The sequence below is a fragment of the Salvelinus fontinalis genome, chromosome 3, assembly GCF_029448725.1.
Source record: "Salvelinus fontinalis isolate EN_2023a chromosome 3, ASM2944872v1, whole genome shotgun sequence".
Lineage (NCBI taxonomy): Eukaryota > Metazoa > Chordata > Actinopteri > Salmoniformes > Salmonidae > Salvelinus > Salvelinus fontinalis.
In genome coordinates this window covers 77,659,743-77,675,764 of record NC_074667.1, presented here as the reverse complement: position 1 = coordinate 77,675,764, position 16,022 = coordinate 77,659,743, and the positions used below count along the sequence as shown (strand labels likewise).

Genomic DNA, 16,022 nt, shown 5'->3' with positions numbered 1-16,022 from the left:
TGGGCCTAGCCATTGTAATTTCAGAGTCACTCGCCACAACAGTGCGAGTGCATATATCTTTATGTACATATTCTTTATCCCTTTACACTTGTGTGTATAAGGTAGTAGTTGTGGAATTGTTAGGTTAGATTACTTGTTGGTTATTACTGCATTGTCGGAACTAGAAGCACAAGCATTTCGCTACACTCGCATTAACATCTGCTAACCATGTGTATGTGACAAATAAAATTTGATTTGATTTGAGTGCTGCAGGCGAGCGAAAGCTCAGGAGAGAGAGAGAGAGAGAGAGGGGGGGGGGGGGGGGGGTACTTGTACCAGACAAGGGGAGACAGGCTAGGGCAGACGGTGAACAGATCGCCAGGTGGAATCCAAGCAGCAGTGCAGCAGGCAGTGGGAGTAGGTGTCACACCCATTTGGGAGACGCTTTTATTTCTGGAGTCAGATTTCTTGTAGAAAAGGCCAGTGAATGATCTGTGAACAGCAGGAGGAGGCTTCAGAGGGCGCTTCAAAGACTTCTTCTACTTGTTGGGACCAAAGGCCTCAACACCTTTTCCTTCACACCTTAGTGCTAATTGAATTTATATCTGGTCTGTACTTGCAAGCCTCGGGGCCTTAAACTCAGCATTCAGTCCCCATAAAATAAAATATATCATTGCTTTTTGCTTTTTTTTAATGTTTTCTTTTTCTTCTTGGCTTTCAAAATAGCATCAGACCAAACACTAGTCACTCAGTTTCAGGTTGGATGGTGTCCTCGGGTCTCTGCAGTTTGTTTGCTACAACCTCCTCCGTATAGAAACAGGAACCCTTGGAAGCAGTATCCTCTCCGGTTCATTTTGGTCAAAATTAGGTTGTAGGTTTGGAGTTTTGATCTGGAGCGAAGGCCATGCTGAGGAGGGTAGTATCCTGCATTTGTGTGCCTGCTGAAAAATCAAAGTTTATCTAACTCCAAATCTATCCTTTTGTAAAAATAAAAAAAAACATGTTGAAAAATGTGAGAGCTCTTATGCAGCTGTGTCTCTCTCTCTGAGAGGGGGCGTGTCTAGCTACAGTATTTTTAATTTTTTTACCTTTATTTAACTAGGCAGGTCATTTAAGAACAAATTCTTATTTGCAATAACGGCCTACCACGGCCAAACCCGGACGACGCAGGGCCAATTGTGCGCCGCCCTATGGGACTCCCAATAATGTCCGGATGTGATACAGCCTGCAATCGAACCAGGGACTGTAGTCGCCTCTTGCACTGAGATGCAGTGCCTAAGACCGCTGATTCAGCCTGGATTCGAACCAGGGACTGTAGTCGACTCTTGCCCTGAGATTCAGTGCATTAGACCGCTGATTCAGCCTGGATTCGAACCAGGGACTGTAGTCGACTCTTGCCCTGAGATTCAGTGCATTAGACCGTTGATTCAGCCTGGATTAGAACCTGGCACTGTAGTGTCGACTCTTACCCTGAGATTCAGTGCGTTAGACCGCTGTACCACTCGGGAGCATCAGACCTTGGATAGCTTAGTGAGGTATGTTCGCTGGAGGTACATAACATGGCTATGTACAACAATAACAACAACAATAGCAAACCAATTCAAGAAAATATTCCACGGATGGACAATATATTAAAACGTTACCTGCGCTGCAAGGCCGCGATAATACCAAGGTACTAGAGCTGCTGTCTGAGGCTGAGCTGTGTTGAACAACAGAGGGACATACGCAAATGGCAGTTGGTCCAGAACAAAGCAGCACGTACCGCACTTAGATGTACACATAGGGCAAGTGTCAGTAACATGCTTGTCAGTCTCTACTGGCTCAAAGCTGAGGAGAGATTGACTGCATCACTATGGGTCTTTGTGTGAGGTGTTGGAGGTACTGAACTGTCTGTTCAAGCAGTTGGCGCACAGTTCGGACACTCCATCTGTACCACACAAGACATGCTACCAGAGGTCTCTTCACAGTCCCGGCAGGTAGCCTAGTGGTTAGAGTGTAGTGGCGGCAGGTAGCCTAGTGGTTAGAGTGTAGGAGTGGCAGGTAGCCCAGTGGTTAGAGTGTAGGGGTGGCAGGTAGTCTAGTGGTTAGAGTGTAGGGGCGGCAGGTAGTCTAGTGGTTAGAGTGTAGTGGCGGCAGGTAGCCTAGTGGTTAGAGTGTAGGGGCGGCAGGTAGTCTAGTGGTTAGAGTGTAGGGGCGGCAGGTAGTCTAGTGGTTAGAGTGTAGGGGTTGTAGGTAGCTCAGTGGTTAGAGTGTAGGGGCGGCAGGTAGCCCAGTGGTTAGAGTGTAGGGGCGGCAGGTAGTCTAGTGGTTAGAGTGTAGGGGCGGCAGGTAGTCTAGTGGTTAGAGTGTAGGGGTTGTAGGTAGCTCAGTGGTTAGAGTGTAGGGGCGGCAGGTAGCCCAGTGGTTAGAGCGTAGGGGCGGCAGGTAGTCTAGTGGTTAGAGCGTAGGGGCGGCAGGTAGTCTAGTGGTTAGAGTGTAGGGGTTGTAGGTAGCTCAGTGGTTAGAGTGTAGGGGCGGCAGGTAGCCCAGTGGTTAGAGTGTAGGGGCGGCAGGTAACCTAGTGGTTAGAGTGTAGGTCGGCAGGAAGCCCAGTGGTTAGAGTGTAGGGGCGGCAGGTGGCCCAGTGGTTAGAGTGTAGGGGTGGCAGGTAGCCCAGTGGTTAGAGTGTAGGGGTGGCAGGTAGCCTAGTGGTTAGAGTGTAGGGGTGGCAGGTAGCCCAGTGGTTAGAGTGTAGGGGCGGCAGGTAGCCCAGTGGTTAGAGTGTAGGGGTGGCAGGTAGCCCAGTGGTTAGAGTGTGGGGGTGGCAGGTAGCCCAGTGGTTAGAGTGTGGGGGTGGCAGGTAGCCCAGTGGTTAGAGTGTAGGGGCGGCAGGTGGCCTAGTGGTTAGAGTGTAGGGGCGGCAGGTGGCCTAGTGGTTAGAGTGTAGGGGTGGCAGGTAGTCTAGTGGTTAGAGTGTGGGGGTGGCAGGTAGCCCAGTGGTTAGAGTGTAGGGGTGGCAGGTAGCCCAGTGGTTAGAGTGTAGGGGTGGCAGGTAGCCCAGTGGTTAGAGTGTAGGGGTGGCAGGTAGCCTAGTGGTTTGAGTGTAGGGGCGGCAGGTAGCCCAGTGGTTAGAGTGTAGGGGCGGCAGGTAGCCCAGTGGTTAGAGTGTAGGGTCGGCAGGTAGCCCAGTGGTTAGAGTGTAGGGGCGGCAGGTAGTCTAGTGGTTAGAGTGTAGGGGTGGCAGGTAGCCCAGTGGTTAGAGTGTAGGGGTGGCAGGTAGCCCAGTGGTTAGAGTGTAGGGGTGGCAGGTAGTCTAGTGGTTAGAGTGTAGGGGTGGCAGGTAGTCTAGTGGTTAGAGTGTAGGGGTGGCAGGTAGTCTAGTGGTTAGAGTGTAGGGGTGGCAGGTAGCCCAGTGGTTAGAGTGTAGGGGTGGCAGGTAGCCCAGTGGTTAGAGTGTAGGGGTGGCAGGTAGTCTAGTGGTTAGAGTGTAGGGGTGGCAGGTAGTCTAGTGGTTAGAGTGTAGGGGTGGCAGGTAGTCTAGTGGTTAGAGTGTAGGGGCGGCAGGTAGTGGCCTAGTGGTTAGAGTGTAGGGGTGGCAGGTAGCCTAGTGGTTAGAGTGTAGGGGTGGCAGGTAGCCCAGTGGTTAGAGTGTAGGGGCGGCAGGTAGTCTAGTGGTTAGAGTGTAGGGGCGGCAGGTAGTCTAGTGGTTAGAGTGTAGGGGTGGCAGGTAGTCTAGTGGTTAGAGTGTAGGGGTGGCAGGTAGTCTAGTGGTTAGAGTGTAGGGGTGGCAGGTAGCCCAGTGGTTAGAGTGTAGGGGTGGCAGGTAGCCCAGTGGTTAGAGTGTAGGGGTGGCAGGTAGCCCAGTGGTTAGAGTGTAGGGGTGGCAGGTAGCCCAGTGGTTAGAGCGTAGGGGTGGCAGGTAGCCTAGTGGTTAGAGTGTTGGACCAGTAACTGAAAGGTTGGCTCGTTCAAATCTCCCAGCTGACAAGGGGAACAATCTGTCAATGTGTCACTGAGCAATGCACTTAACCCTAATAGCTCCTGGGTTTCTGCTGACCGTGGCTGTGACTCCACTCTCTGGGAGTGTCTCAAGGGGATTTGGGATATGCAATAAAAACTATAGTACATGTCTGGAACAAGACAAATATAAGTGCACGCACTCGTGCCAAATTATTATTAAATCCCGTTGTCCGTCAGATGCTTCCTCGCATTTGACACTTGGAAGTACGGTAACGCGAGACTACCACAGAGGTTACAGGACTTGCTGGGACAAACTAATCTGACGTACGTATGCTACCCTTCACTCTCTCACACACAAACACACCCTCTCTCTCCCTCTTCACTGTCACATTCCCTAGAAGAGAAGCCAGCGCAGTGGCTGAGCCATATGTGCAGGGAGTAGGACAAACACATTCATTAGTATGATTAGTATGACACAATGAGTGTGCTGAAAACCTATTTTGATGGCTTCCTGCAGTTGAAGGGGATGAGAGTGTGTGGATGTGTGTGTTATCTGTAATTAATTTGGAATGTAGTTGGGAATACATTTAGCTGGATATTATCTATCATTCACAACCTCTGGTTTCCTGGTTTACACACTACCACTGTTCTGTATGTGTACAGGGGATGGGACTGATAAATAATCTCTGTGTGCACAGCATGGGTTTTCAACTGTAATTTCACGGCTTCTGATCCCAGCCTGAGTATAATAATAGTAATATAACAATCTTATAGACCTAATTATAATTAGAATGGCTTCCAGTGTTTGCCTTTCAGGGTACTGTAGGTCATGTGAATTCTAGCGCCGGTAAAGTGTCCTGATTTCAGTAAGTCTGTTTCTTCATCCTTTTATGAATCATGGTGTACAATCATATGAAATCAGTACAACCCTCACAGTAACACCAGGCTGATGTACTGTATGTACAGTGTATTTGGAACATATTCAGACCCCTGGACTTTTTTCCACATTTTGTTCTGTTAGTCTTATTCTAAAATGTATTAAAATGTTTTTTCCCCCCTATCAATCTGCCCACAATACCTCACAATGACAAAGCAAATTTAATTTTTATTTTTAAACATTTTTGCAAATGTATTAAAAATAATAAACTGATATCACATTTACATAAGTATTCAGACCCTCTTTACTCAGTACATTGTTCAAGCACCTGTGGCAGCAACTACAGCTTGGCTCAGCTGTATTTGGGGAGTTTCTCCCATTCTTCTCTGCAGATCCTCTCAAGCTCTGTCAGATTTGATGGGGGGGGGGGGGGGGGGGGGGCGTCACTGCACAGCTATTTTCAGGTCTCCCCAGAGATGTTCGATCTGGTTCAAGTTCGGGCTCTGGCTGGGCCACTCAATGACATTCAGAGACTTGTCCCGAGGCCACTCCTGTGTTCTTGGCTGTGTGCTTAGGGTCGTTGTCCTGTTGGAAGGTGAACCTTCGCCCCAGTCTGAGGTCCTGAGCACTCTGGAGCAGGTTTTCATCAAGGATCTCTCTGTACTTTGCTCCGTCCCAGTCTCTGCCGCAGACAAACATCCCCACAGCATGATGCTGCCACCACCATGCTTCACCTTAGTGATGGTGCCAGGTATCCTCCAGATGTGACGCTTGGCATTAAGGCCAAAGAGTTCAATCTTGGTTTCATCAGACCAGAGAATCTTGTTTCTCATGGTCTGAGAGTCTTTAGATACCGTTTGGCAAATTCCAAATGGGCTGTCATGTGCCTTTTACTGAGGAGTGGCTTCCGTCTGGCCACTTTATCATAAAGTTATTTTCTGTCATAAGAGACGGTAGCAGCAACATTATGTACAAAAAAAGTTCAAAAATAAGTTACAAACAATAAGAAACATACAAAAAAAACACAAAAACACAATTGCGTAGGAATACGTAAAACGTCAGCCTTGTTGCTTGGGCAGCAACCCTAGATTTGTTTTGGGACTATATCTTGTGGAAGGATTAAATGGTATGAATAAATTCATTAAATTATGTTTTTAATGTTTTTAATTAAAATATGTAAATTATTATTTAAATATGTTGGTAACCTGTTGTATAAAAGTGATAATGCCCTCCAAAGCGGTGTTTGGAGAATATATCGCAGGCCCTCAAATTCGTCTCGGGCGTAACACCTGTGCCAATATATCCTCCAAACAACGGCTTGGAGGGCATTATCACTTAAATATCACAAACCCCCGAGGTGCCTTATCGCTATTATAAAGTGGTTACCAACATAATTAGAGCAGTAAAAATAAATGTTTATGTCATACCCGTAGTATAGGGTCTGATAAACCACGGCTGTCAGCCAATGGCGGCTGTCAGCCATCAGCCAATTCAGGGCTCGAACCACCCAGTTTATAATATGAAATAAATACAACCCTCATTGATATACGTCATTGAAAATAAGAATTTGTTCTTAACTGACTTGCCTAGTTAAATAAAGGTAAAATAAAATACAATTGTTATGAATGTGTTATAAAGTCCTTCTGGAGGTAGCCTACAGCTTAATTAAATGTGCACTATGCAGAAATCACTCAGCCATTTTCTGGTTGCTAAATTTCTAATAGTTTGCCTCGTTTCAGTTTATGTGACAAAACAAGCAAGTATAATGTAGGGAACCATTGTACCATCTAAACATATTTTCCCTGATCCAAAAATGTTGTATTTTCAGGTGTTTGAAGCTGGTGTACAACATCAAAAGTAAAATAAGCAAAAACTTAACTTAAGAACGGGAAGCATAGAAATAGAGCACATTGAACAGATCTACCGCTTCTTAGACTTGCTTTCAACAAGAATAGCAAATTTATATCTGACATTTCTATGTGAATTTGGTCGGGTCACCCAAAACGTGACATACTGCAGCTTTTAAAGTAAAGTGTGATTAAACACTCTACTATAGTAACCTACACATTTAGCCCAATACAGCCTGCTGTGTTACTCTCTCTCTCTTTCTCTCTCCATCCAGTGGAGTCATAGGCAGTGGACTGGCCATGTTCTCCAAACATAGAATCCACGATGCATTTCTCTACCGCTATTCATTAAAACGGCTATCCATACATGGTAATCATCTAGTCTTCAGACATTTGTGTATACAGGTTGATGATTGGATCTTTGGTAGTTAGTCAGACATACTCTTCAGTCCTGACTATGTATCCTGATTTGAAGGCAAAAGCTGTTGGGGATGGTCATATTAAACAGAGGTAGACTGACAGCACACGTTAACGTCACACATGTATGTGTTGCTATCCACACTTCTCATCAACACGTTGTCCATAGACACCAATCCCAGATCCGTTTTTGTTAATTTCTACATAATAGTTTAGGGTTAGGATTTTTTGGGGAGTTTGCTGATCCTAGATCTGTGACTAAGGGCAGCCTGCACCTAGAGCCGGGTACATGTATATGAGATGTATATATCACTGATATGGTGTCCTCTTCATGTGTTGTCCAGCTACATGCAGACTACAGCAGGGAGAAGGACTCCTACCGACCTCATAGAGCGGTATAGGCCTGGGAGCTGCAACAGTTTAAAATGGTAAGGAGGCTAAAACTCAACGCACACTGCCTCTCTTGACATTTTCATTTCAATTCAATTTTAACGGGTGTTGTTTTTGATTTATTGTGTTAGTCATACCTCTATTGGAGCAGACCTGGGGATTTTGGGGCAGAGATCTGAACATGCATCCCCAGGACCTTGGCAACCGGTTGCTACGGACATAAACCGGCCTCCGGGACAGTTACACAGAGACTGTCAAGTTTGATGTACGATAAATCACACTAATAATTTCCAGTGTCACTCTTTTTTTTTTTATAAAAAAAAAAAAATCTACACAGTAACTGAAATGTCTTGCCTAGAGCGGGGAGCCGTGAATGACATTTGTACGAATTGTGGACGTGGCATCTAAATACTTATTCTAACGTGATGTTAGAATGAGAAGCTGTTAATGATCCTGAAATCAATATAACCCTCGTAATAACACCAGGCTGATGTCTGTACTATAATATGAAATCAATATAACCCTCGTAATAATACCAGGCTGATGTATGACCCGATGATAGACTGTATAAAGAACAGACCAGATATTCACTATTATTTCTGATGAGTCTGTTGTTATTTGTATTGCCAGCTGTTTGTAGATGAGAGAAGAGAATAGGAAATAAGCATAGACTACATGACCAAAAGTATGTGGACACCTGCTCGTCGAACATCTCATTGCAAAATAATGGGCATTAATATGGAGTTGGTCCCACCCTTTGCTCCTATAACAGCCTCCACTTTTCTAGGAAGGCTTTCTACTAGATGTTGGAACATTGTTGCGGGGACATGCTTCCATTCAGCCACAAGAGCGTTAGTGAGGTCGGGCACTGATGTTGGGCGATTAGGCCTGGCTCGCAGTCGGCGTCCCAAATCATCCCAAAGGTGTTCGATGGGGTTGAGGTCAGGGCTCTGTGCAAGCCAGTCAAGCTCTTCCACACCGATCTCGACAAACCATTTCTGGGTGGACCTCGCTTTGTCCACGGGGGCATTGTCATGCAGAAACAGGAAAGGGCCTTCCCCAAACTGTTCCCACAACGTTGGAAGCACAGAATTGTCTAGAATGTCATTGTGTGTTGTAGCGTTAAGATTTCCCTTCACTGGAACAAAGGGGCCCGAACCATGAAAAACAGCCCAAGACCATTATTCCTCCTCCACCAAACTTTACACTTGGCACTATGCATTGTGTGGCCTACCACTTCGCAGCTGAGCTGTTGTTGCTTCTAGATGTTTCCTCTGTATATAGTGTATGAGGCTTTACATTTGTAGTAGTGCCGACTTCATCATTATTGACTACAGTCTAAAACCTAGTGCACTAAATGCAATTTGGACTCCATCTCAAAAACATTTTGCGTCATAACATTTGAATATACAGATGTACTGTAGGATCTTAATTTGATCACCCTGTTGTAGGATAACTTTCCTGGTATGCAGGAAATGTAAAACTTGTAGTGTACAGTATTTGAGGTTTGAAAATGCTTTTGAAGTTTTTAATTTCCACTTTGATATGTATCAACCCCCCAAAAAATGTTTAATTCCTTATAATCCACATAATAATTCACATTTCCTGTTGCTAAAGGATTATTTTCCTGCTCTAGTAAACTGGCTCAAATTAAAATCCTACAGCTGTAGAGTGGCATAATTTCACGTTCCTGACCTGTTTTCTGTTGTTTTGTATGTGTTTAGTTGGTCAGGGCGTGAGTTGGGGTGGGTAGTCTATGTTATGTGTTTTCTATGTTGGGTTAATGTGTTGCCTGGTATGGTTCTCAATTAGAGGCAGGTGTTTGACGTTTCCTCTGATTGAGAACCATATTAAGGTAGGTTGTTCTCACTGTTTGTTTGTGGGTGATTGTTCCTGTGTCTGTGTACACCACATGGGACTGTTTCGTTTGTTCGTTCGTTTTAGGTAGTCTGTTCCTGTTTGTGCATTCTTCGTCTATATGTAAGTTCGTTTGTTTCAGGTCTGTTGCTTTTGTTTATTGTTTTGTAGTTTGTTCTAGTGTTCATTAGTGTTTCGTCTTTCATTTAATAAATCAGTATGTATTCATCACCCGCTGCGCCTTGGTCCGTTCATTCACCACAAGACGAACGTTACACATAATCTTGCCACATACAGTATGCCACAATTTTGCTGATGTCAAACAGACATCTAAATTATACAATGCCCTCACTTTACATCTAAAGTGCCTTCATAAAGTATTCACACCCCTTGTCTTTTTACACATTTTGTTGTGTTACCAGGTGTGATTAAATTGATTTAATTGTCAGATTTTGTCAATGATCTACACAAAAGTGGATTTAAAAAATATATATTTGTAAAAAAATATAAAAATAAAATACTAATATATCTTGATTACATAAGTATTCAACCACCTGAGTCAGCTATGAGTCTTTCTGGGCAGGGTTTCATCACCTGGAATATAATAATATAATATTTGCATATTATTCTTTTTAAAATTCTTTAAGCTCTGTCAAGTTGGTTATTGATTATAGATAGCTGCTAGATGCTAGATAGCCGTTTTCAAGTCTTGTCATATATTTTTAAGCCGAAACTGTAACTAGGCCACTCAGGAACATTCAATGTCATCTTGGTAAGCAACTCCAGTGTACTGTATATTTGGCCTTGTGTTTAAGGTTATTGTCCTGCTGAAAGGTGACTTTGTATCCCAGTGTCTGTTGGAAAGCAGACTGAACCAGTTTTTCCTCTAGGATTTTGCCTGTTCTTAGCTCTATTTCCTTACTTTTTATCCTAAAAAAACTCCCTAGTCCTTGCCATTGACAAGCATATCCATAACATGATGCAGCCACCACCATGCTTGAAAATATGAGGAGTGGTACTCAGTGATGTGTTCTGCTGGATATGCCATAAAGTTAAGATAGGACATAAAGTAAATGTTTTAGTGCCTATTTGCAAACAAGATTCATGTTTTGGAATATTTGTATTCTGTACAGGCTTCCTTCTTTTCACTCTGTCAATTAGGTTAGTATTGTGGAGTAACTACAATGTTGATGATCCATCCTCAGTTATCTCCTATCACAGCCATTAAACTCTGTAACTGTTTTAAAGTCACCATTGGCCTCACTTTCCTCTCCGGCAACTGAGTAAGGAAGGACGCCTGTATCTTTGTAGTGACTGGATGTATTGACACACCATCCAAAGTGTAATTAATAACTTTACCATGGTCAAAGGGATATTCAAATGCTTTTTTTTGTGCCATCTACCAATAGGTGCCCTTCTTTGCGAGGCATTGGAAACCATCCCTGGTCTTTGTGGTTGAAACTGTGTTTGAAATTCACTACTTGACTGAGGGACCTTACAGATAATTGTATGTGTGGGGTACAGAGATGAGGTAGACATAAAAAAAGTATGTTAAACACTATTATTGCACACAGAGTCCATGCAACTTATTATGTGACTTTTCTACATTTCTACTCCTGAACTTATTTAGGCGTTGCCATAACAAAGGGGTTGAATGCTTATGGACAAGACATTTTAGCTCTTCATTTTTAACTCATGTGTAAACCTTTCTAAAAACATAATTCCACTTTGAATCTATGGGGTATTGTGTGTAGGCCAGTGGCACACAACCTCAATTGAATTCATTTTAAATTCAGGCTGTAAGACAACAAAATGTGGAAAAAGTCAAAGGGTGTGAATACTTTCTGAAAGCACTGCAACTAAGACACCTTATTGTCCTCTTGCAGCAATAAAGAAATCAGCATTCTATCTCTCCCCACCACATCTCTCCCACTTCCTCATCTAGAGTAATTCCAGCCACCCACTACATAGACACAACGGTCCAGCCATATTACTATTATCACCTCCTCAGGAGCATTAAACCCTACAGGAGAAATGACGATGCATAATATACATAGATCTTAACTCGGAGGATATGCTCTTTTTCCTCTCTCGCTCTCTCTCGCTCTCAGGGATTTATTGGCATGGAAAACACATGTTAACATTGCCAAAGCAAGTGAAATAGATAATATACAAAAGTGAAATAAACAATCTCTCTCTTGATCTTTCTCGCTCCCCATCTCACTCTCTCTCCTTTTCTCACTCTCTCTTTTCCCCTCTCCTCTCTCGCTCTCTCTTTTTTTCTTAAAGTCCAAAGCACAGCTTTTGCATCAATCATTTTTACATGTTATTAATGACGTGGGACACACCAGACAATATCAGATCAATTCAGGCCACATGAATTAGTCCAAAACCTGCGGCTGGTCAAAAGTAGTGCGCTATATAGGGAATATGGCGCCATTTGGGACGCAACCCTGGAAAATGTCAAGCCTGTTGGATGTCCTTTGTGAAAGGAATAACCATTGATCCCCACAGCACTATAAAGCCATGCTAAGTGACCTTGGTTAATTGAGATGACAGAACCATAGTGTAAACAGGCCATGCCAGGAGCTCTCTTCCAATAATTAATAGATTAACAGTGAAGCCTGATTGGCTGATCAGAAATGATACATACCTACAGCCTATTACTATGAGGTATGCTGTATATCGGGTGTGTGCTATACAGCATAAACATGGGACTTACGCAATGACGTGACTAGCATTCATCTCACAAACTGCAACAAGAACTTATCAATGGCATTATTTATCTGAGTGGACAGAGTAGCCTAGTCTCTCTTGACTCTTGACAGTGAATGATGTGAGAAGGTGATGAGGAAGAGGAGGAGGAGGAGGAGGAGGAGGAGGAGGAGGAGGAGGAGGAGGATGACAATCAATATCTGTATGATATCATCCAATCAGTTACTTGCAATAAAACAAGTCTGAACTTTCAGGGGAAAGGAGTCCAGACTTGACCGGTAGTCAGAGTATGATGTTGGATGATAATGTGTATCCTAAAGACATAGTGTACGTTCTGCATCACCGTTAAGACGATGCCTCATCATCAGTCATCATCACTAACATGGCAGACAACAAATCTTGTCAAAATAATGAATGAGCAGCAAAAAATCAACTTACCGCTATGCTGACGGTGTCATCAGTTTGGAATGACGGGATGAATTTGTCTCCACGGATTATTTCGGACTGATTTAGAGGACGGAAGCGGCATAGCACCTTTATGTTGCATTCTGCGCTAACATCGGCCATTGTGAGAAAGAAATCGGATGTGCCTCAAAAAAGGCAAAGGGGATTTTTTGGGGAAAACCTATAAGTTACTTGTTCCCTTACACTATTTAATCTTATTTATCATATGCATATCAATGCAGACACTCTTTTTTTTAGATGGGCAAGTTGAGCGTTTGCAAGAATGATAATTTCAAGGTTTTGTGCTTGAAATAAGATCCGTTTCGATCAAAATAAAAATGTAAGTTAGGTTATGTAAATGTTGGAGAGTTTGCTTACTTCAAATAGACCACAAAAAACACATATATGTCACTATAACGTTTCTGCTAATTTGTCCATGCAGTTATTTAGAATTTAAATGTGAGAGTATTCCCGAGCGGATCCGGCTCCAGACGGTCGGTCAGCTGTTGTAGCGAGAGATGCAGGAGGAGAGAATTTTGAAGCATGGGCTTGCCGAGCGCTTTGCATCACTGGCAGCTCTCTGGTCTTTTATCAAGCACGGGGCGTGGCCTGCACTGATCCAGGCAACGTTATTAAAGTGGTAGCCTATTCGCATCTCTCTCATCAGCACCACTGATGCGCTGAAGATGGAGCGGTTGCCTATGGACAATTGGTGTTTATTAATTTGTATAATAGCCTCATCATGCGAATGTGGTTTGACCAGTCAATCGTAGGCCCACAATCGTTAAAAATCGAACATATGTGGTATTACAGTGATTGACAGAGACGTCTATGATAGGTTATTTACAGGACATGTATTAGGCCACTCACACAGTCGAGACTAGTATAGTAATAAACTAGGGAAATATACGTTTTGTTTCAATGTTTTCCCTTTACAAAATGATTCATCCAAACAAAGGCTTTTAGGCTATGGCTATATTCCCTATGTCTATAAATAGACAGACAAGGCAGCCTACTCTGACAATTGTCATGCTGTTCGTTCACATGCTTAGCGGCAGCTACTCGAAGATTTTTTACAATGTTTGTACAATTTCACAAAAGCACCATTGCAAGTTTAATCAAGTTTAGGTGACATCTCCAAAGTCTACCAGGTTATGAAACTACAGCGCAGCTCGTCCACGCAAATCTCGCGAGATTGTTATACTCGCCCGCTACTGAACAATCGAGCTGTCAGAATACAGTTGATAACACAAAAAGCGGTTTATGTTAGCGAGTTGTTTGGCTACGGGTGAAAGGATTCATTTGGTTGTTCATTTAGCTAGCGTTTAAAACGGACTAATAACTTGTCCACAAGGTCCATCGTTATTTCAGGTATCTTTGTCACGTCTAAGGTTTTGTCTACTCATCCACCGGCCTCGTCCTTGCAACCTCAACAATGGCTGATCCCAAATACGCCAATTTGCCTGGAATCGTAAGTGTCCTGTTAGCTTGCAAGTTAACTTGCTAGCCAGTGTCTCGTTGTAGCTAGCTATCTGTCTCGATAAGATATTTGTAACATGCTCCCTAGCAAAACCACAGGAGCCAGGCTAGCTAGCATTGCTGGCCTGATATCTAGCCAGATAAACTAACCGTATCTATGTTAAGCTAACGCTAGTTTGTTACAGTATCGACACGTTAACTACCTCGCTAGCCTAGTGCATTGAAATGGTCTGCGTTTAACAAACATATTTCAAGCAGTTTTCATCAAGCATATAACCAAACAGGATTTGTTTAACTGCTCATTGTTGTAACTATCTGTGATTATAACTATAGCAATTCTTCCCGACAGCTAATTAGCTAGCCTAACAGAGGCTAGCTAATCCAGCCTTGTGATTGAATGGGCGTTGGCCAGCTAACGTTAACTAGTTATCTTGATAACATTTCCTGAGAGTGGTTGGGTGGTTCCACTCATTGGGTATTATAAAATTGATAACCACAGCTAATACGGAAACGTATTTTTTTGTTCTTAATGTGTGTAAGACTGAGTGATTTGACAAAAAGTATAATCCTCTGAGAAGGCTAACTATATCTGTCGTTTAATTTTGCACTAGCAAGTAGCCAGCTTTGTCCATGTCATTTTGCAGTTATAGAATACGAGTCGTTGTCTTCCACAGGCGTCCAACGAGCCAGATGTGTATGAGACCAGTGACCTGCCGGAAGATGATCAGGCCCAGTTTGAGTCGGTGAGTGAAACATGGAGGGGTGGAGGAGAGAAGGGAGGGTTTGGGGGGGAAACAAAAAAAAGTTTGCTGCTGCCTCTTGATCCCAAAACACCAGTCTGTTGCCGATGTGGCTGAGTGTCACAAACCACTGTGTGATCCAGAGTAGCCCAAGGTGTACTCTTAAGGAGCCTACCATTATTCCTTAAAAGGACCTTGTTATTTTCAGATGTTGACTGGCTCTGGCAGCTAAAACAGCCAAATACTCCATCTAAACCAGCATCAATTCTCAATTGCGATACAGTTTTGGAAACATAAAGCCCTTTACTTTCATATCACATCAAAATAATTTCATAAATGCAAAATATAAACTTACTGTGCACTGTTTTAAGTGGCGTTAATCACAGTTGCAGCTGACAGTATTTTTCCATTGACAACACATTTCTGACTTCTTCCGTTACACACTGGTGTTAGGAGCATGTCAAATACCTTATTAGCTCAGGTGGTCCCTCTGTCTTCTGTAAACACGCACTGTATAACATGGAGATATGGCTGTGTGGGAACGCTAACCTTATTATTTATTACTGCACCTGTACATAGCCCATCTCTATAATTTAGCCCAAACAACTACCTCTTCCCCTACTGTATTTATTTATTTTGCTCCTTTGCACCCCATTATTTCTATTTCTACTTTGCACATTCTTCCACTGCAAATCTACCATTCCAGTGTTTTACTTGCTATATTGTATTTACTTCGCCACCATGGCCTTTTTTTGCCTTTACCTCCCTTATCTCACCTCATTTGCTCACATTGTATATAGACTTATTTTTCTACTGTATTATTGACTGTATGTTTGTTTTACTCCATGTGTAACTCTGTGTTGTTGTATGTGTCGAACTGCTTTGCTTTATCTTGGCCAGGTCGCAATTGTAAATGAGAACTTGTTCTCAACTTGCCCACCTGGTTAAATAAAGGTGAAATATTTTTTATTTAACTAGGCAAGTCCAACTAACAACATTCTTATTTACAATGACGGCCTAACGATGCTGGGCCAATTGTGCGCCGCCCTATGGGACTCCCAATTACGGCCGGTTGTGATGCAGCCTGGAATCTAACCAGGCCTGTAGTGACGCCTTTAGCACTGAGATGCAGTGACTAAGTCGCTGTGCCACTTGGAGCCCAACATGCAACCTGCTGATATGAAAGATCCTTATGCTTCCAAAACTGTACCGTAAGCGATGCATGTTAATGTTCAGACCAAGCGTCGGGGCTCTTTAACAAAACTCCTGTACAGAAGACACCTTCGTCCAATGGCTCTTGTGTGTAATGGAACGGAACTGAGTGCTGATGAAGGGCTT

General features: G+C 43.3%; 2 protein-coding genes across 2 annotated transcripts in view; one reads left to right on the top strand and one right to left on the bottom strand.

Annotated features, from left to right (window-relative positions):
* LOC129851595 (kinesin heavy chain-like) overlaps positions 1 to 13,048 on the bottom strand; it is a 153,956-nt gene extending 140,908 nt beyond the window's left edge. Inside the window, exon 1 of the mRNA XM_055918205.1 lies at positions 12,460 to 13,048. Coding sequence (XP_055774180.1) covers positions 12,460 to 12,588 — 129 coding nt within the window. The 5' untranslated portion in view covers positions 12,589 to 13,048. The remainder of the gene's footprint in view (positions 1 to 12,459) is intronic.
* Positions 13,049 to 13,645: 597 nt separating this feature from the next.
* dctn2 (dynactin 2 (p50)) overlaps positions 13,646 to 16,022 on the top strand; it is a 37,443-nt gene continuing 35,066 nt past the window's right edge. Inside the window, exons 1-2 of the mRNA XM_055918098.1 lie at positions 13,646 to 13,936; positions 14,619 to 14,687. Of these exons, the coding sequence (XP_055774073.1) occupies positions 13,901 to 13,936; positions 14,619 to 14,687 (105 nt within the window). The 5' untranslated portion in view covers positions 13,646 to 13,900. The remainder of the gene's footprint in view (positions 13,937 to 14,618; positions 14,688 to 16,022) is intronic.